Source organism: Pecten maximus, chromosome 5 (genome assembly GCF_902652985.1).
Source record: "Pecten maximus chromosome 5, xPecMax1.1, whole genome shotgun sequence".
In the NCBI taxonomy this organism is placed as follows: domain Eukaryota; kingdom Metazoa; phylum Mollusca; class Bivalvia; order Pectinida; family Pectinidae; genus Pecten; species Pecten maximus.
In genome coordinates, this window is record NC_047019.1 from 48,600,917 (window position 1) to 48,625,385 (window position 24,469).

The window sequence follows — 24,469 nt, forward strand, 5'->3', positions numbered from 1 at the left end:
AGTAACATACAGTATAGAGAGTACACAGTAACATACAGTATAGGGAGTACACAGTAACATACAGTATAGCGAGTACACAGTAACATACAGTATAGGGAGTACACAGTAACACATACAGTATAGAGAGTACACAGTAACATACAGTATAGGGAGTACACAGTAACATACAGTATAGGGAGTACACAGTAACATACAGTATAGAGAGTACACAGTAACATACAGTATAGGGAGTACACAGTAACATACAGTATAGGGAGTACACAGTAACTTACAGTATAGGGAGTACACAGTAACATACAGTATAGGGAGTACACAGTAACATACAGTATAGGGAGTACACAGTAACATATACAGTATAGGGAGTACACAGTAACACATACAGTATAGAGAGTACACAGTAACATACAGTATAGAGAGTACACAGTAACATATACAGTATAGAGAGTACACAGTAACATACAGTATAGGGTGTACACAGTAACATACAGTATAGAGAGTACACAGTAACATACAGTATTAAGGGAGTACACAGTAACATACAGTATAGGGAGTACACAGTAACACATACAGTATAGGGAGTACACAGTAACATACAGTATAGGGAGTACACAGTAACATACAGTATAGGGAGTACACAGTAACATATACAGTATAGGGAGTACACAGTAACATACAGTATAGGGGGTACACAGTAACATACAGTATAGGGGGTACACAGTAACATACAGTATAGGGAGTACACAGTAACATATACAGTATAGGGAGTACACAGTAACATACAGTATAGAGAGTACACAGTAACATACAGTATAGGGAGTACACAGTAACATACAGTATAGGGAGTACACAGTAACACATACAGTATAGAGAGTACACAGTAACATACAGTATAGAGAGTACACAGTAACATATACAGTATAGAGAGTACACAGTAACATACAGTATAGGGTGTACACAGTAACATACAGTATAGAGAGTACACAGTAACATACAGTATAGAGAGTACACAGTAACATACAGTATAGGGAGTACACAGTAACACATACAGTATAGGGAGTACACAGTAACATACAGTATAGAGAGTACACAGTAACATACAGTATAGGGAGTACACAGTAACATACAGTATAGGGAGTACACAGTAACACATACAGTATAGGGAGTACACAGTAACATACCGTATAGGGAGTACACAGTAACATATAGTATAGGGAGTACACAGTAACATACAGTATAGGGAGTACACAGTAACATACAGTATAGGGAGTACACAGTAACACATACTGTATAGGGAGTACACAGTAACATACAGTATAGGGAGTACACAGTAACATATAGTATAGGGAGTACACAGTAACACATACAGTATAGGGAGTACACAGTAACACATACAGTATAGGGAGTACACAGTAACATACAGTATAGGGAGTACACAGTAACATACAGTATAGGGAGTACACAGTAACATACAGTATAGGGAGTACACAGTAACATACAGTATAGGGAGTACACAGTAACATACAGTATAGGGAGTACACAGTAACACATACAGTATAGGGAGTACACAGTAACACATACAGTATAGGGAGTACACAGTAACATATAGTATAGGGAGTACACAGTAACATACAGTATAGGGAGTACACAGTAACATACAGTATAGGGAGTACACAGTAACATACAGTATAGGGAGTACACAGTTACATATAGTATAGGGAGTACACAGTAACACATACAGTATAGGGAGTACACAGTAACACATACAGTATAGGGAGTACACAGTAACACATACAGTATAGGGAGTACACAGTAACATACAGTATAGGGAGTACACAGTAACACATACAGTATAGGGAGTACACAGTAACACATACAGTATAGGGAGTACACAGTAACACATAGTATAGGGAGTACACAGTAACATACAGTATAGGGAGTACACAGTAACATACAGTATAGGGAGTACACAGTAACATACAGTATAGGGAGTACACAGTAACACATACAGTATAGGGAGTACACAGTAACATACAGTATAGGAGAGTACACAGTAACATATACAGTATAGGGAGTACACAGTAACACATACAGTATAGGGAGTACACAGTAAACATACAGTATAGGGAGTACACAGAACATACAGTATAGGGAGTACACAGTAACATACAGTATAGGGAGTACACAGTAACATACAGTATAGGGAGTACACAGTAACATACAGTATAGGGAGTACACAGTAACATACAGTATAGGGAGTACACAGTAACACATACAGTATAGGGAGTACACAGTAACATACAGTATAGAGAGTACACAGTAACATACAGTATAGGGAGTACACAGTAACATACAGTATAGGGAGTACACAGTAACATACAGTATAGGGAGTACACAGTAACATACAGTATAGGGAGTACACAGTAACATATACAGTATAGGGAGTACACAGTAACATACAGTATAGGGAGTACACAGTAACACATACAGTATAGGGAGTACACAGTAACATACAGTATAGAGAGTACACAGTAACATATACAGTATAGAGAGTACACAGTAACATACAGTATAGGGAGTACACAGTAACATACAGTATAGGGAGTACACAGTAACATACAGTATAGGGAGTACACAGTAACATACAGTATAGGGAGTACACAGTAACATACAGTATAGGGAGTACACAGTAACATACAGTATAGGGAGTACACAGTAACATACAGTATAGGGAGTACACAGTAACATACAGTATAGGGAGTACACAGTAACATACAGTATAGGGAGTACACAGTAACATATACAGTATAGGGAGTACACAGTAACACATACAGTATAGGGAGTACACAGTAACATATACAGTATAGGGAGTACACAGTAACACATACAGTATAGGGAGTACACAGTAACATATACAGTATAGGGAGTACACAGTAACATATACAGTATAGGGAGTACACAGTAACATACAGTATAGGGAGTACACAGTAACATATACAGTATAGGGAGTACACAGTAACACATACAGTATAGGGAGTACACAGTAACATATACAGTATAGGGAGTACACAGTAACACATACAGTATAGGGAGTACACAGTAACATATACAGTATAGGGAGTACACAGTAACATATACAGTATAGGGAGTACACAGTAACATACAGTATAGGGAGTACACAGTAACATACAGTATAGGGAGTACACAGTAACATACAGTATAGGGAGTACACAGTAACATACAGTATAGGGAGTACACAGTAACATACAGTATAGGGAGTACACAGTAACATACAGTATAGGGAGTACACAGTAACACATACAGTATAGGGAGTACACAGTAACATACAGTATAGGGAGTACACAGTAACATACAGTATAGGGAGTACACAGTAACATACAGTATAGGGAGTACACAGTAACATACAGTACAGAGAGTACACAGTTACATATACAGTATAGGGAGTACACAGTAACATACAGTATAGGGAGTACACAGTAACATACAGTATAGGGAGTACACAGTAACATACAGTATAGGGAGTACACAGTAACATACAGTATAGGGTGTACACAGTAACATATACAGTATAGGGAGTACACAGTAACATACAGTATAGGGTGTACACAGTAACACATACAGTATAGGGAGTACACAGTAACATATACAGTATAGGGAGTACACAGTAACACATACAGTATAGGGAGTACACAGTAACATATACAGTATAGGGAGTACACAGTAACATACAGTATAGGGAGTACACAGTAACATATACAGTATAGGGAGTACACAGTAACATACAGTATAGGGTGTACACAGTAACACATACAGTATAGGGAGTACACAGTAACATATACAGTATAGGGAGTACACAGTAACACATACAGTATAGGGAGTACACAGTAACATATACAGTATAGGGAGTACACAGTAACATACAGTATAGGGAGTACACAGTAACATACAGTATAGGGTGTACACAGTAACACATACAGTATAGGGAGTACACAGTAACATACAGTATAGGGAGTACACAGTAACATACAGTATAGGGAGTACACAGTAACATACAGTATAGGGAGTACACAGTAACACATACAGTATAGGGAGTACACAGTAACACATACAGTATAGGGAGTACACAGTAACATACAGTATAGGGAGTACACAGTAACATACAGTATAGGGAGTACACAGTAACACATACAGTATAGGGAGTACACAGTAACATACAGTATAGGGAGTACACAGTAACACATACAGTATAGGGAGTACACAGTAACATACAGTATAGGGAGTACACAGTAACATACAGTATAGGGAGTACACAGTAACATACAGTATAGGGAGTACACAGTAACACATACAGTATAGGGAGTACACAGTAACACATACAGTATAGGGAGTACACAGTAACATACAGTATAGGGTGTACACAGTAACACATACAGTATAGGGAGTACACAGTAACACATACAGTATAGGGAGTACACAGTAACACATACAGTATAGGGAGTACACAGTAACATACAGTATAGGGAGTACACAGTAACATACAGTATAGGGAGTACACAGTAACACATACAGTATAGGGAGTACACAGTAACATACAGTATAGGGAGTACACAGTAACATACAGTATAGGGAGTACACAGTAACACATACAGTATAGGGAGTACACAGTAACACATACAGTATGGGGAGTACACAGTAACATACAGTATAGGGAGTACACAGTAACATACAGTATAGGGAGTACACAGTAACACATAAAGTATAGGGAGTACACAGTAACATACAGTATAGGGAGTACACAGTAACATACAGTATAGGGAGTACACAGTAACACATACAGTATAGGGAGTACACAGTAACATACAGTATAGGGAGTACACAGTAACATACAGTATAGAGAGTACACAGTAACATACAGTATAGGGAGTACACCTGTTTCACATGTTTACTGTGGCTTCGGACAAAGTCAGTAGACCAGAACGTACTTACCCTCCAAACCATGACAGCTTTGATTAACATTGTTTACCATTTGTTATCGGTGGAGGAGGAGGAGGAGGAGGGGGGTATCATTATTTAACTATTTCTAGTGAAGAGTTCAATGGAGACTGAATCATCAGTGCCTTTAGACATTATATCTCATGATCAATTATAGTAACTTATTGTATATACCTGTACATGTTATAGTAACTTATTGTATATACCTGTACATGTTATACATGTAGTAACTTATTGTATATACCTGTACATGTTATAGTAACTTATTGTATACACCTGTACATGTTATACATGTAGTAACTTATTGTATATACCTGTACATGTTAGGTAACTTATTGTATATACCTGTACATGTTATAGTAACTTATTGTATACACCTGTACATGTTAGGTAACTTATTGTATACACCTGTACATGTTATAGTAACTTATTGTATACACCTGTACATGTTATAGTAACTTATTGTATATACCTGTACATGTTATACATGTAGTAACTTATTGTATATACCTGTACATGTTTTAATGACTTATTGTATATACATGTACATGTTTTACATGTAGTAACTTATTGTATATACCTGTACATGTTATAGTAACTTATTGTATACACCTGTACATGTTTTAGTAACTTATTGTATACACCTGTATATGTTATACATGTAGTAACTTATTGTATATACCTAACATATTATAGTAACTTATTGTATATACATGTACATGTTTTACATGTAGTAACTTATTGTATATACCTGTACATATTATAGTAACTTATTGTATATACCTGTATATGTTATAGTAACTTATTGTATATACCTGTACATGTTATAGTAACTTTTGTATACACCTGTACATGTTATAGTAACTTATTGTATACACCTGTACATGTTAGGTAACTTATTGTATACACCTGTACATGTTATAGTAACTTATTGTATACACCTGTACATGTTATAGTAACTTATTGTATACACCTGTACATGTTATACATGTAGTAACTTATTGTATATACCTGTACATGTTATAGTAACGTATTGTATATACCTGTACATGTTATAGTGACGTATTGTATATACCTGTACAAGTTATAGTAACTTATTGTATACACCTGTACATGTTACAGTAACTTATTGTATACACCAGTACATGTTATAGTAACTTATTGTATACACCTGTACATGTTACAGTAACTTATTGTATACACCTGTATATGTTATAGTAACTTATTGTATACACCTGTACATGTTAGGTAACTTATTGTATACACCTGTACATGTTAGGTAACTTATTGTATACACCTGTACATGTTATAGTAACTTATTGTATACACCTGTACATGTTATAGTAACTTATTGTATATACCTGTACATGATTTAGTAACTTATTGTATACACCTGTACATGTTAGGTAACTTATTGTATACACCTAACAAGTTATAGTAACTTATTGTATACACCTGTACATGTTATACATGTAGTAACTTATTGTATACACCTGTACATGTTATAGTAACTTATTGTATATACCTGTACATGTTATAGTAACTTATTGTATACACCTGTATATGTTATAGTAACTTATTGTATACACCTGTACATGTTATAGTAACTTATTGTATACACCTGTACATGTTAGAGTAACTTATTGTATACACCTGTACATGTTATAGTAACTTATTGTATACACCTGTACATGTTATAGTAACTTATTGTATACACCTGTACATGTTATAGTAACTTATTGTATATACCTGTACATGTTAGGTAACTTATTGTATATACCTGTACATGTTAGGTAACTTATTGTATATACCTGTACATGATTTAGTAACTTATTGTATACACCTGTACATGTTAGGTAACTTATTGTATATACCTGTACATGTTAGGTAACTTATTGTATACACCTGTACATGTTATAGTAACTTATTGTATACACCTGTACATGTTATAGTAACTTATTGTATATACCTGTACATGATTTAGTAACTTATTGTATACACCTGTACATGTTATAGTAACTTATTGTATACACCTGTACATGTTATAGTAACTTATTGTATACACCTGTACATGTTATAGTAACTTATTGTATATACCTGTACATGTTAGGTAACTTATTGTATATACCTGTACATGTTAGGTAACTTATTGTATACACCTGTACATGATTTAGTAACTTATTGTATACACCTGTACATGTTATAGTAACTTATTGTATATACCTGTACATGTTATAGTAACTTATTGTATACACCTGTACATGTTACAGTAACTTATTGTATACACCTGTATGCTATTGTAACTTATTGTATACACCTACATGTATATGTTATAATATAACTTATTGTATATACCTGTACATGTTATAGTAACTTATTGTATATACCTGTATATGTTATAGTAACTTATTGTATATACCTGTACATGTTATAGTAACTTATTGTATACACCTGTACATGTTATAGTAACTTATTGTATATACCTGTATATGTTATAGTAACTTATTGTATACACCTGTACATGTTATAGTAACTTATTGTATATACCTGTATATGTTATAGTAACTTATTGTATATACCTGTACATGTTATAGTAACTTATTGTATACACCTGTACATGTTAGGTAACTTATTGTATATACCTGTACATGTTATAGTAACTTATTGTATACACCTGTACATGTTAGGTAACTTATTGTATACACCTGTACATGTTAGGTAACTTATTGTATACACCTGTACATGTTAGGTAACTTATTGTATACACCTGTACATGTTAGGTAACTTATTGTATACACCTGTACATGTTAGGTAACTTATTGTATATACCTGTACATGTTATAGTAACTTATTGTATACACCTGTACATGTTATAGTAACTTATTGTATACACCTGTACATGTTATAGTAACTTATTGTATACACCTGTAAATGTTAGGTAAATTGTATACATCGATGACAACATCAGCAATATTGGGTAGGCAAAGAGACAAAGACAGAGAAACAAAATAGTACTCCATTGTGTTTTTGTAATTATTTAAACACACTTCTATAATGTTTTTACAATTATATAAACACACCCCTATTGGGTTTTTAAAATTATATAAGTACACCCCTATTGTGTTTTTATAATTTTTTAAGCACATCTCTAGTGTGTTTTTATAATTATATAAGCATACCCCTATTGTGTTTTTATAACAATATAAGCATACCCCTGTTGCATTTTTATAATTATACAATTATAAGCACACCCCTATTGTATTTTTATAATTATAAATTATAATTCAATTCAATTCATTTGATTGACTTTAAGCTTTACAGCTCACCAGTACATGTCATACATCATGTATATATACAATACAATAAATTGGCGGTCACAGCAATATAGCAGTGACGTAACAATACCTATAGAGAATGGACATCTGTGAAATTGGTTTTTTTTATAAGCACACCCCTATTGCGTTTTTCTTAGAACACCCTTACTGTTTTAGTACACAGTGTAATATTTTATGATGAATATGGTATAGATTTAAAATATATTCTTTATGTTGACACAATTAAACATCTCTGGCAGGTGGGAATTCTATTATCACAGTATAAAACACACTGTATAGATATTGCTACATTTTCAGCTTCATTTACTTTGTTCTGGGTAAATGGATGACTTTATGAAAAGGTCATGAATAAATTAATTACTACGGTGTTTCTGAGGTCAGACCAAGGCTTTCCATATTCAAAAGACCCTTTCTTCCTTTGGACCTTCTCTCTCTAAAATCTCATGGCTTGTTTAAATTACCCACAAAAGGCTACAAAAGGCTATTCCACATTTTTAAATCAACTTTTTTGGTACTTAATCAATCTTTGACGGAACTCTTCAGCCACTGGAGGAGAGAACGTCAATGACAATTCGTTTTATTGGCTGTCTTCAATAACATCAAGCAGACCATCTGCTTCAGTAACTTAAACAAACACCACTGAACTCTGACCCCAAGGTGGCCATGTCCCGTTAAAACTGCCTTTTTATTGACATTGGAGGCATGCTTTCATTGATAGGGTGCATTAGGTGAGAAATCATTTGTCCAAATCGTAAATAGAATTTGTCCCACTGTGAATACTCTCATATGCTTTTGCTACATGCATGAGATGTCACAGAGACGTGAAGCCCAGCAGAGCATGACATTTGGTCTAAATTGGAAATAAAATGATGCAGTTTGTACTAATACATGAATATTGATTGTTATTATGGTGAGGCATACTGAGATTACCGAGACTGTAGTCTTATTTAGACAACACAAGTCAACGTACACTTAATTCTCAATCTAATGATTCCAAATGGAATGAGAATTTTGAAAATATCTACTACCAGAATGCAATTTTCAACATCAGTTTTTATTTTCTGATTCCTTCCTCAGCATAACAACCTCAAAGAAACCAATATGCTGACTTCAAAACTATCCAACACGAAGATAATCAATAGAGAGATCATATTGATATCAATGGAAATAAATGGGACAGATTAAAAATAACAGTTTAGGTATAATTACTGTACAGTAAGACAATAATTTAGTTATGATCAATGTACGGTTAGACAATAATTTAGGTATAATTACTGTACAGTAAGACAATAATCTAGGCATAATTACTGTACAGTAAGACAATAATTTAGGTATAATTACTGTACAGTCAGATAATAATTTGGGTATAATTACTGTACAGTAAGATAATAATTTAGGTATAATTACTGTACAGTAAGACAATAATCTAGGCATAATTACTGTACAGTTAGACAATAATTTAGGTATAATTACTGTACAGTCAGATGATAATTTAGTTATGATCACTGTACAGTAAGATAATAATTTAGTTATGATCACTGTACAGTAAGACAATAATCTGCAGGCATAATTACTGTACAGTAAGACAATAATTCAGGCATGTACAATAAGATAATAATTTAGGTATAATTACTGTACAGTAAGATAATAATTTAGGTATACTTACTGTACAGTAAGACAATAATTTAGGTATAATTACTGTACAGATAATAATTTAGGTATAATTACTGTACAGTAAGACAATAATTCAGGTATAATTACTGCACAGTAAGACAATAATTTAGGTATAATTACTGTACAGTAAGACAATAATCCAGGCATAATTACTGTACAGTAAGACAATAACTTAGGTATAATTACTGTACAGTAAGACAATAATTCAGGCATGTACAGTAAGACAATAATTTAGGTATAATTACTGTACAGTAAGATAATAATTTAGGTATAATTACTGTACAGTAAGACAATAATTTAGGTATAATTACTGTACAGTAAGACAATAATTTAGGGATAATTACTGTACAGTAAGACAATAATTTAGGTATAATTACTGTACAGTAAGACAATAATTTAGGTATAATTACTGTACAGTAAGACAAAAATTCAGGTATAATTACTGTACAGTCAGATAATAATTTAGTTATGATCACTGTACGGTTAGACAATAATTTAAGTTTAATTACTGTACAGTAAGATAATAATTTAGTTATGATCACTGTACGGTTAGACAATAATTTAGGTATAATTACTGTACAGTAAGACAATACTTTAGGTATAATTACAGTACTGTACAGTAAGACAATAATTTAGGTATAGTTACTGTACAGTAAGATAATAATTTAGATATGATCACAATTATCAAAATACACTCACATCATCTGCTGAATCTCCGAGGTAAACCAGTGGGTTATCCCAGCTCGGGACACACTCCCAGATGATGATCCAGTACGAGACGTACTCCCTGACGATGTCCCTCCCTCCTTTACACTCATACTGTTTTACCTAAAAATACAAAAAGTATTCTGTATTAACCAGTACATCATACTGTACCACAAAAAATCTACTACAGATACTACCCGGTTATATATAATACAGATATATACTACTGATACACACTACATATACACACTACAGATACACACTACAGATACATATACTACATATACACACTACAGATACATACTACAGATACACACTACAGATACATACTATAGATACACACTACAGATACATACTACAGATACACACTACAGATACACACTACAGATATACACTACAGATACATATACTACAGATACATATACTACAGATACATACTACAGATACACACTACAGATAGATACTACAGATACATACTACAGATACACACTACAGATACACACTACAGATATACACTACAGATACACACTACAGATACACACTACATATATACACTACAGATACATACAACAGATATACACTACAGATACATATACTACAGATACATACTACAGATACATATACTACAGATACACACTACAGATACATATAATACACATACACACTACAGATACACACTACAGATACATATACTACAGATACATACTACAGATACATACTATAGATACATACTACAGATACATATACTACAGATACACACTACAGATACATACTACAGATATATACTACAGATACACACTACAGATACATACTATAGATACATACTAAAGATACATATACTACATATACACACTACAGATACATACTACAGATACATACTACAGATATATACTACAGATACATACTATAGATACACACTACAGATACATACTGCAGATACACACTACAGATACACACTACAGATACATATACTACAGATACACACTACAGATACATACTACAGATACACACAACAGATACACACTACAGATACATATACTACAGATACACACTACAGATACACACTACAGATACACACTACAGATACATATACTACAGATACATACTACAGATACACACTACAGATACACACTACAGATACACACTACATATACACACTACAGATACACACTACATATACATATACTACAGATACACACTACAGATACACACTACAGATACATATACTACAGATACATACTACAGATACACACTACAGATACATATACTACAGATACATACTACAGATACACACTACAGACACACACTACAGATACACACTACAGATACACACTACAGATACACACTACATATATATACTACAGATACACACTACAGATACACACTACAGATACACACTACAGATACATACTACAGATATATACTACAGATACATACTACAGATACATACTACAGATACACACTACAGATACACACTACAGATACATACTACAGATACATACTACAGATACACACTACAGATACACACTACAGATACACACTACAGATACATATACTACAGATACACACTACAGATACATATACTACAGATACACACTACAGATACACACTACAGATACATACTACAGATACATACTACAGATACACACTACAGATACACACTACAGATACATACTACAGATACACACTACAGATACATACTACAGATACACACTACAGATACACACTAGATACATACTATAGATACACACTACAGATACACACTACATTTACACACTACAGAGACACACACTACAGATACACACTACAGATACATATACTACATATACACACTACAGATACACACTACAGATACACACTACAGATACATATACTACAGATACATACTACAGATACATACTACAGATACACACTACAGATACACACTATAGATACATACTACAGATACACACTACAGATACACACTATAGATACATACTACAGATACACATTACAGATACACACTACAGATACACATTACAGATACACACTACAGATACACACTACAGATACATACTACAGATACATACTACAGTTACACACTACAGATACAAAATACAGATACACACTACAGATACACACTACAGATACATATACTACAGATACACACTACATATACATACTGCAGATACACACTACAGATACACACTACAGATACATATACTACAGATACACACTACAGATACATACTACAGATACACAGTACAGATACACACTACAGATACACACTACATATACACACTACAGCTACACACTACAGATATACACTACAGATATACACTACAGATACACACTACAGATATACACTACAGATATACACTACAGATACACACTACAGATCACACTACAGATACATATACTACAGATACACACTACAGATACATATACTACAGATACACACTACAGATATACACTGCAGATACACACTACATATACACACTACAGATACACACTACAGATACACATTACAGATACACACTACAGATACATATACTACAGATACACACTACAGATACATATACTACAGATACACACTACAGATATACACTGCAGATACACACTACATATACACACTACATATACACACTACAGATACACATTACAGATACACACTACAGATACACATTACAGATACACACTACAGATACATACTACAGATACACACTACAGATACATACTACAGATACACACTACAGATGCATACTACAGATATATACTACAGAAACAATTGTAGGTGGAAATGGCATTTTGAACAAATTTGACATAATTGAAAATAAGTGAAATTATCTCATTCCAGTGAGACAACCCAGAATTAAACTTCATTACATATTTTTCTGATTTCTTGGCCAGAGGAATGAGTACGCTGATTTCCCAAGAGCAAACACAGGAAACAACTTAAACAATAGGGGTGTAAGACATTCAACAACAGTAAATACAGGAAACAACTTAAACAACTGGGGTGTAAGACATTCAACAACAGTAAATACCAGAAACAACTTAAACAATAGGGGTGTAAGACATTCAACAACAGTAAATACAGGAAACAACTTAAACAATAGGGGTGTAAGACATTCAACAACAGTAAATACAGGAAACAACTTAAACAACTGGGGTGTAAGACATTCAACAACAGTAAATACAGTAAACAACTTAAACAACTGGGGTGTAAGACATTCAACAACAGTAAATACCAGAAACAACTTAAACAATAGGAGTGTAAGACATTCAACAACAGTAAATACCAGAAACAACTTAAACAACTGGGGTGTAAGACATTCAACAACAGTAAATACAGGAAACAACTTAAACAATAGGAGTGTAAGACATTCAACAACAGTAAATACAGGAAACAACTTAAACAATAGGGGTGTAAGACATTCAACAACAGTAAATACAGTAAACAACTTAAACAACTGGGGTGTAAGACATTCAACAACAGTAAATACCAGAAACAACTTAAACAACTGGGGTGTAAGACATTCAACAACAGTAAATACAGGAAACAACTTAAACAATAGGGGTGTAAGACATTCAACAACAGTAAATACAGGAAACAACTTAAACAATAGGGGTGTAAGACATTCAACAACAGTAAATACCAGAAACAACTTAAACAACTGGGGTGTAAGACATTCAACAACAGTAAATACAGGAAACAACTTAAACAATAGGGGTGTAAGACATTCAACAACAGTAAATACAGGAAACAACTTAAACAATAGGGGTGTAAGACATTCAACAACAGTAAATACAGGAAACAACTTAAACAATAGGGGTGTAAGACATTCAACAACAGTAAATACCAGAAACAACTTAAACAACTGGGGTGTAAGACATTCAACAACAGTAAATACAGGAAACAACTTAAACAATAGGGGTGTAAGACATTCAACAACAGTAAATACAGGAAACAACTTAAACAATAGGGGTGTAAGACATTCAACAACAGTAAATACAGGAAACAACTTAAACAATAGGGGTGTAAGACATTCAACAACAGCCATCATTATATTGTAATCGCGAACACCCCCGAGCCATCAGTATATTGTAATCGTGATCACCCCCCAGCCATCAGTATATTGTAATCGTGAACCCCCCCCCCAATCAGTATATTGTAATCATCAACACCCCATATACCGGTACATACACTGTTAGAACTAGTATGACAGCTGACACAGGACAAAGGATGGTTGCTATGACCATAATTTTAGTGCAAGCTTTCTATTTGACAGTTTAAGACTATAAGTGTTAATCATATTTCTGGAACCTATAATGTCCAACATTACAGCTGACAGAAGCTCTATCCTAATTGGCCTCCAAAACTCAAGTTTTTAATGTAAACAATTCTTCATCTCAGTTTCAGTTGGTTTAAGATTTGTTCTCAAAATTTATTACTTTTGTAACAACATTTATTACTAATTAAATTTGTGAATTTAAACTTTAGAATTAGGAAATTATAGAATCTGATCCACTTTAAAACATCTGTGTGCAATCTGGTGCAAGAAGAAAAATAGTACTGAAGTATCAGTGCATCAACGCACCAATTCTCACCTACAACATAAAGATGGACAGCGAAGCATACTGTCCCTGCATCTGCGACGTTTGTTTAAACTTCAGAAAGGTTAAGTCATATATTTTGTAAAAGTCAGTGTAATTGAATTGGTGCTGTCACCACTACACGTAATGTCACTGGGGCCATCTGTAGTTCAAATGTCGACTTTTCACCTCAGCCCATCACAGGCCTCCCCATTTTAGCACACGATCTCCCGTTAACCTAATTAGCAGATTAGGGCATAGAATAAAAGGGCTGCAAAGCAGTCGACAACTTATCAAAATGTTGGGAAGATATGGATCATCTAATCATGATATAATACTGCCAAGCTTTGGTTTTCTGGAGGGAGTGGGGTTTGTTTGAGCAGACGAACAGGAGCAGTGACAATGTGTGCACTCTGTCTGGCCAAACGGGTCCTAACCTCAGCACCCAAATTACACAGGCCGCAGACAATGCATTGTGCAATCACGATTTCCATTACAATAGGCCAGTCAGAGTCATCAAGCAGGAGATGTGTTGGTGGTGGTATAAATCTATAGGGTGATATAATCTTGTCAATCACACTTCTCCCCTGGCCCCTAACCCCTTTACACCTCCTAACACAGGAGAGCTGCAGAGTGCTACTGTGGAAGGGAACCATTTATCAAGCAAGAATAAAACATTTTATCTTTTAATGTTAAAATATTATATAGACAGCCCTACATCATGCCCCATGTTGTACCCTAATTTTTTTGTCTCTGAATTGAAATTAAAAAAAAATAAAAATGTTATAACATAATATTATAAATTAATTTATTCAAAATTCTTTTTTTCTCAAAAACCTTTTTGCAATCTGAAATGTTTTATGTCTAAATACCTGGATTGTAAAGCACCTAACACTGTCTATACTGCTGGCGACATCTGTGTTACAAAGGATCACAATACTTTTCTCAGGAATACTGAGAACTATTTCAAAATGTTCCAAAATTATCTACACCAAGTACTTGTAATTTGTGAGCATTCTATAAAAAGTTATGCAAATATAACAAGAAATTTGACATAAAGCTCAGTAGTTAGCAAGGCTGCTGAATTGGATTGTTCAGGGCAGGGTGTAATTTATTGGTGTTACAACAGTAAAAGTGCTATTAAAACTGTAACCTCACAGACATGTCTGTTATGAAACATAAAATCCTACAGCTGTTTTTACCGGGTGATATCTATATTGATAGGTATTACACCTTATATGTCCAGTTACAGATCACTCAAGTGAGCTCTATTGGTGTTCAATAGATGTGGTTTCTGGGTCAGGCTGGAGGGAGCCAGTGGTAGGGAACATGACCATGTTGACGAGATGACAGATGCTTACATTGCTGTAGAGATGAGCTGGTATTGTCCAATGTTATCTTGTGTGTGATGGTAAAATGATAGCCACCTTTGTCTGGGGTTCAATGCTTGTTAATAAGCACAGATTCACCGAATCAGAACGCTGTAAAGCCCGGTATCTCTTGATGAGCTATTGTAGTGCTGTGTTAATATTACAGATGCCCCAGACTTAATTTGACATTTTTTTATATTTTGTCTTGAAAATGAAATCAAGAAAGAGCATGGAGGAATTGATTCCTATAATCATAATTGTTCGTATTGGAGTAAGCAGATGTGTGCTGGGTAGCCATTAATAAAGATTGCTATCCTCATATAACGCCTATAGCTTCCAAGGTCGTTGGGGGTCGACAGAGCTTGTGATCAACACTACTACTTCCCCATCTTGTATTTAAATAATACAGGGATTCCTCGTAAATATTTCCATGTCAAATCCCAACAAATCCAAGTCATCAATGTTAGAACTCAAACCCCTGGTAAGTCCTGATTCTAAAGCCCTTAGATTTCCGTTTTTAAGTTCACAGTTGATTAATAGGCCCCAAAGGACTCCAATGGGACTTGTAAGGCTTTAATATTAATTTACACATGAATGCCTCACTGGTCAGCAGTGTCCACTAGGCTGTCTAAACCATTGTTTCTACATCTGTGAGAGGAACACCTACCTCTCCACCACATAAACACAATATCAGTAACACAGACCATTATTAACCTCTGTATTTTGAACAACTTACCTCCTTGGCCAGTGTACCACACTACTGTATGTGGCCTTAGTTACCATGTATAGCCACACTGTACTGTATGTGGCCTTAGTTACCATGTATAGCCACACTGTACTGAATGTGGCCTTTGCCACATTGTAAAACCACAATAACTGTATGTGGCCTTGGATACCATGTATAGCCACACAGTACTATATGTGGCCTTGGATACCATGTATAGCCACACAGTACTATATGTGGCCTTGGATACCATGTATAGCCACACTGTACTGTACATTTCCATAGCCACCATGTATAGCCACACTGTACTGTATGTGGCCTTAGCCACCATGTATAGCCACACAGTACTGTACATGTCCTGCAGCCACCATGTATAGCCACCTGTTCTGTATGTGGCCTTAGCCACCATGTATAGCCACATTGTACTTTATGTGGCCTTGGACATCATGTATAGCAACACTGTACTGTTTGTGGCCTTGGACACCATATATAGCCACAGTAACAGTATATGGCCACAGTAACAGTATGTGGCCATGGACACCATATATAGCCACAGTAACAGTATGTGGCCTTGGACACCATATATAGCCACAGTAACAGTATGTGGCCTTGGACACCATATATAGCCACAGTAACAGTATGTGGCCTTGGACACCATATATAGCCACAGTAACAGTATGTGGCCTTGGACACCATATATAGCCACAGTAACAGTATGTGGCCTTGGACACCATATATAGCCACAGTAACAGTATGTGGCCTTGGACACCATATATAGCCACAGTAACAGTATGTGGCCTTGGACACCATGTATAGCCACACTGTACTGTATGTGGCCTTGGACACCATATATAGCCACAGTAACAGTATGTGGCCTTGGACACCATATATAGCCACAGTAACAGTATGTGGCCTTGGACACCATGTATATAGCCACAGTAACAGTATATGGCCTTGGACACCATATATAGCCACAGTAACAGTATATGGCCTTGGACACCATATATAGCCACAGTAACAGTATATGGCCTTGGACACCATATATATAGCCACAGTAACAGTATGTGGCCTTGGACACCATATATAGCCACAGTAACAGTATGTGGCCTTGGACACCATATATAGCCACAGTAACAGTATGTGGCCTTGGACACCATATATAGCCACAGTAACAGTTTGTGGCCTTGGACACCATATATAGCCACTAAGAGTAACAGTATGTGGCCTTGGACACCATATATAGCCACAGTAACAGTATGTGGCCTTGGACACCATGTATAGCCACAGTAACAGTATGTGGCCTTGGACACCATATATAGCCACAGTAACAGTATGTGGCCTTGGACACCATATATAGCCACAGTAACAGTATGTGGCCTTGGACACCATATATAGCCACAGTAACAGTATGTGGCCTTGGACACCATATATAGCCACAGTAACAGTATGTGGCCTTGGACACCATATATAGCCACAGTAACAGTATGTGGCCTTGGACACCATATATAGCCACAGTAACAGTATGTGGCCTTGGACACCATGTATAGCCACACTAACAGTATGTGGCCTTGGACACCATGTATAACCACAGTAACAGTATGTGGCCTTGGACACCATGTATAGCCACAGTAACAGTATGTGGCCATGGACACCATATATAGCCACAGTAACAGTATATGGCCTTGGACACCATATATAGCCACAGTAACAGTATGTGGCCTTGGACACCATATATAGCCACAGTAACAGTATGTGGCCTTGGACACCATATATAGCCACAGTAACAGTATGTGGCCTTGGACACCATATATAGCCACAGTAACAGTATGTGGCCTTGGACACCATATATAGCCACAGTAACAGTATGTGGCCTTGGACACCATGTATAGCCACAGTAACAGTATGTGGCCTTGGACACCATGTATAGCCACAGTAACAGTATGTGGCCTTGGACACCATATATAGCCACAGTAACAGTATGTGGCCTTGGACACCATATATAGCCACAGTAACAGTATGTGGCCTTGGACACCATATATAGTCACAGTAACAGTATGTGGCCTTGGACACCATATATAGCCACAGTAACAGTATGTGGCCTTGGACACCATGTAGAGCCACAGTAACAGTATGTGGCCTTGGACACCATATATAGCCACAGTAACAGTATGTGGCCTTGGACACCATGTAGAGCCACAGTAACAGTATGTGGCCTTGGACACCATGTATAGCCACAGTAACAGTATGTGGCCTTGGACACCATGTATAGCCACAGTAACAGTATGTGGCCTTGGACACCATATATAGCCACAGTAACAGTATGTGGCCTTGGACACCATATATAGCCACAGTAACAGTATGTGGCCTTGGACACCATGTATAGCCACAGTAACAGTATGTGGCCTTGGACACCATATATAGCCACAGTAACAGTATGTGGCCTTGGACACCATATATAGCCACAGTAACAGTATGTGGCCTTGGACACCATACATAGCCACAGTAACAGTATGTGGCCTTGGACACCATACATAGCCACAGTAACAGTATATGGCCTTGGACACCATGTATAGCCACAGTAACAGTATGTGGCCTTGGACACCATATATAGCCACAGTAACAGTATGTGGCCTTTGACACCATATATAGCCACAGTAACAGTATGTGGCCTTGGACACCATATATAGCCACAGTAACAGTATGTGGCCTTGGACACCATGTATAGCCACAGTAACAGTATGTGGCCTTGGACACCATATATAGCCACAGTAACAGTATGTGGCCTTGGACACCATATATAGCCACAGTAACAGTATGTGGCCTTGGACACCATGTATAGCCACAGTAACAGTATGTGGCCTTGGACACCATATATAGCCACTAAGAGTAACAGTATGTGGCCTTGGACACCATATATAGCCACAGTAACAGTATGTGGCCTTGGACATCATGTATAGCCACAGTAACAGTATGTGGCCTTGGACACCATATATAGCCACAGTAACAGTATGTGGCCTTGGGACACCATATATAGCCACAGTAACAGTATGTGGCCTTGGACACCATGTATAGCCACAGTAACAGTATGTGGCCTTGGACACCATATATAGCCACAGTAACAGTATGTGGCCTTGGACACCATATATAGCCACAGTAACAATATGTGGCCTTGGACACCATGTATAGCCACAGTAACAGTATGTGGCCTTGGACACCATATATAGCCACAGTAACAGCATGTGGCCTTGGACACCATATATAGCCACAGTAACAGTATGTGGCCTTGGACACCATATATAGCCACAGTAACAGTATGTGGCCTTGGACACCATATATAGCCACAGTAACAGTATGTGGCCTTGGACACCATATATAGCCACAGTAACAGTATGTGGCCTTGGACACCATATATAGCCACAGTAACAGTATGTGGCCTTGGACACCATGTATAGCCACAGTAACAGTATGTGGCCTTGGACACCATATATAGCCACAGTAACAGTATGTGGCCTTGGACACCATATATAGCCACAGTAACAGTATGTGGCATTGGACACCATAAATAGCCACAGTAACAGTATGTGGCCTTGGACACCATATATAACCACTAAGAGTAACAGTATGTGGCCTTGGACACCATGTAGAGCCACAGTAACAGTATGTGGCCTTGGACACCATATATAGCCACAGTAACAGTATGTGGCATTGGACACCATAAATAGCCACAGTAACAGTATGTGGCCTTGGACACCATATATAGCCACTAAGAGTAACAGTATATGGCCTTGGACACCATAAATAGCCACAGTAACAGTATGTGGCCTTGGACACCATATATAGCCACAGTAACAGTATGTGGCCTTGGACACCATATAAAGCCACAGTAACAGTATGTGGCCTTGGACACCATATATAGCCACAGTAACAGTATCTGGCCTTGGACACCATATATAGCCACAGTAACAGTATGTGGCCTTGGACACCATGTATAGCCACACTGTACTGTATGTGGCCTTGGACACCATGTATAGCTACACTGTACTGTATGTGGCCTTGGACACCATATATAGCCACAGTAACAGTATGTGGCCTTGGACACCATGTATAGCCACAGTAACAGTATGTGGCCTTGGACACCATGTATAGCCACAGTAACAGTATGTGGCCTTGGACACCATATATAGCCACAGTAACAGTATGTGGCCTTGGACACCATATATAGCCACTAAGAGTAACAGTATGTGGCCTTGGACACCATATATAGCCACAGTAACAGTATGTGGCCTTGGACACAATGTATAGTCACAGTAACAGTATGTGGCCTTGGACACCATGTATAGCCACAGTAACAGTATGTGGCCTTGGACACCATGTATAGCCACGGTAACAGTATGTGGCCTTGGACACCATGTATAGCCACAGTAACAGTATGTGGCCTTGGACACCATATATATAGCCACAGTAACAGTATGTGGCCTTGGACACAATGTATAGCCACAGTAACAGTATGTGGCCTTGGACACCATATAGAGCCACAGTAACAGTATGTGGCCTTGGACACCATATATAGCCACAGTAACAGTATGTGGCCTTGGACACCATATATAGCCACAGTAACAGTATGTGGCCTTGGACACCATATATAGCCACAGTAACAGTATGTGGCCTTGGACACCATATATAGCCACAGTAACAGTATGTGGCCTTGGACACCATATATAGCCACAGTAACAGTATGTGGCCTTGGACACCATGTATAGCCACACTAACAGTATGTGGCCTTGGACACCATGTATAACCACAGTAACAGTATGTGGCCTTGGACACCATGTATAGCCACAGTAACAGTATGTGGCCATGGACACCATATATAGCCACAGTAACAGTATATGGCCTTGGACACCATATATAGCCACAGTAACAGTATGTGGCCTTGGACACCATATATAGCCACAGTAACAGTATGTGGCCTTGGACACCATATATAGCCACAGTAACAGTATGTGGCCTTGGACACCATATATAGCCACAGTAACAGTATGTGGCCTTGGACACCATATATAGCCACAGTAACAGTATGTGGCCTTGGACACCATGTATAGCCACAGTAACAGTATGTGGCCTTGGACACCATGTATAGCCACAGTAACAGTATGTGGCCTTGGACACCATATATAGCCACAGTAACAGTATGTGGCCTTGGACACCATATATAGCCACAGTAACAGTATGTGGCCTTGGACACCATATATAGTCACAGTAACAGTATGTGGCCTTGGACACCATATATAGCCACAGTAACAGTATGTGGCCTTGGACACCATGTAGAGCCACAGTAACAGTATGTGGCCTTGGACACCATATATAGCCACAGTAACAGTATGTGGCCTTGGACACCATGTAGAGCCACAGTAACAGTATGTGGCCTTGGACACCATGTATAGCCACAGTAACAGTATGTGGCCTTGGACACCATGTATAGCCACAGTAACAGTATGTGGCCTTGGACACCATATATAGCCACAGTAACAGTATGTGGCCTTGGACACCATATATAGCCACAGTAACAGTATGTGGCCTTGGACACCATGTATAGCCACAGTAACAGTATGTGGCCTTGGACACCATATATAGCCACAGTAACAGTATGTGGCCTTGGACACCATATATAGCCACAGTAACAGTATGTGGCCTTGGACACCATACATAGCCACAGTAACAGTATGTGGCCTTAGACACCATACATAGCCACAGTAACAGTATATGGCCTTGGACACCATGTATAGCCACAGTAACAGTATGTGGCCTTGGACACCATATATAGCCACAGTAACAGTATGTGGCCTTTGACACCATATATAGCCACAGTAACAGTATGTGGCCTTGGACACCATATATAGCCACAGTAACAGTATGTGGCCTTGGACACCATGTATAGCCACAGTAACAGTATGTGGCCTTGGACACCATATATAGCCACAGTAACAGTATGTGGCCTTGGACACCATATATAGCCACAGTAACAGTATGTGGCCTTGGACACCATGTATAGCCACAGTAACAGTATGTGGCCTTGGACACCATATATAGCCACTAAGAGTAACAGTATGTGGCCTTGGACACCATATATAGCCACAGTAACAGTATGTGGCCTTGGACATCATGTATAGCCACAGTAACAGTATGTGGCCTTGGACACCATATATAGCCACAGTAACAGTATGTGGCCTTGGACACCATATATAGCCACTAAGAGTAACAGTATGTGGCCTTGGACACCATATATAGCCACAGTAACAGTATGTGGCCTTGGACATCATGTATAGCCACAGTAACAGTATGTGGCCTTGGACATCATGTATAGCCACAGTAACAGTATGTGGCCTTGGACACCATATATAGCCACAGTAACAGTATGTGGCCTTGGACACCATATATAGCCACAGTAACAGTATGTGGCCTTGGACACCATATATAGCCACAGTAACAGTATGTGGCCTTGGACACCATATATAGCCACAGTAACAGTATGTGGCCTTGGACACCATATATAGCCACAGTAACAGTATGTGGCCTTGGATACCATATATAGCCACAGTAACAGTATATGGCCTTGGACACCATGTAGAGCCACAGTAACAGTATGTGGCCTTGGACACCATATATAGCCACAGTAACAGTATGTGGCCTTGGACACCATGTAGAGCCACAGTAACAGTATGTGGCCTTGGACACCATATATAGCCACAGTAACAGTATGTGGCCTTGGACACCATATATAGCCACAGTAACAGTATGTGGCCTTGGACACCATATATAGCCACAGTAACAGTATGTGGCCTTGGACACCATATATAGCCACAGTAACAGTATGTGGCCTTGGACACCATATATAGCCACAGTAACAGTATGTGGCCTTGGACACCATATATAGCCACACTAACAGTATGTGGCCTTGGACACCATATATAGCCACAGTAACAGTGTGTGGCCTTGGACACCATATATAGCCACAGTAACAGTATGTGGCCTTGGACACCATGTAGAGCCACAGTAACAGTATGTGGCCGTGGACA

At 37.3% G+C, this 24,469-nt stretch overlaps 2 protein-coding genes across 3 annotated transcripts in view; one reads left to right on the plus strand and one right to left on the minus strand.

Moving 5' to 3' along the window:
- Window positions 1-24,469, minus strand: part of LOC117328242 (transcription initiation protein SPT3 homolog) — a 113,813-nt gene that overhangs the window by 57,040 nt on the left and 32,304 nt on the right. Inside the window, exon 2 of the mRNA XM_033885705.1 lies at window positions 10,719-10,847. Coding sequence (XP_033741596.1) covers window positions 10,719-10,837 — 119 coding nt within the window. The 5' untranslated portion in view covers window positions 10,838-10,847. The remainder of the gene's footprint in view (window positions 1-10,718; window positions 10,848-24,469) is intronic.
- The window catches only part of LOC117328241, a 101,267-nt gene that overhangs the window by 12,635 nt on the left and 64,163 nt on the right, over window positions 1-24,469 (plus strand). The window lies entirely within an intron of this gene.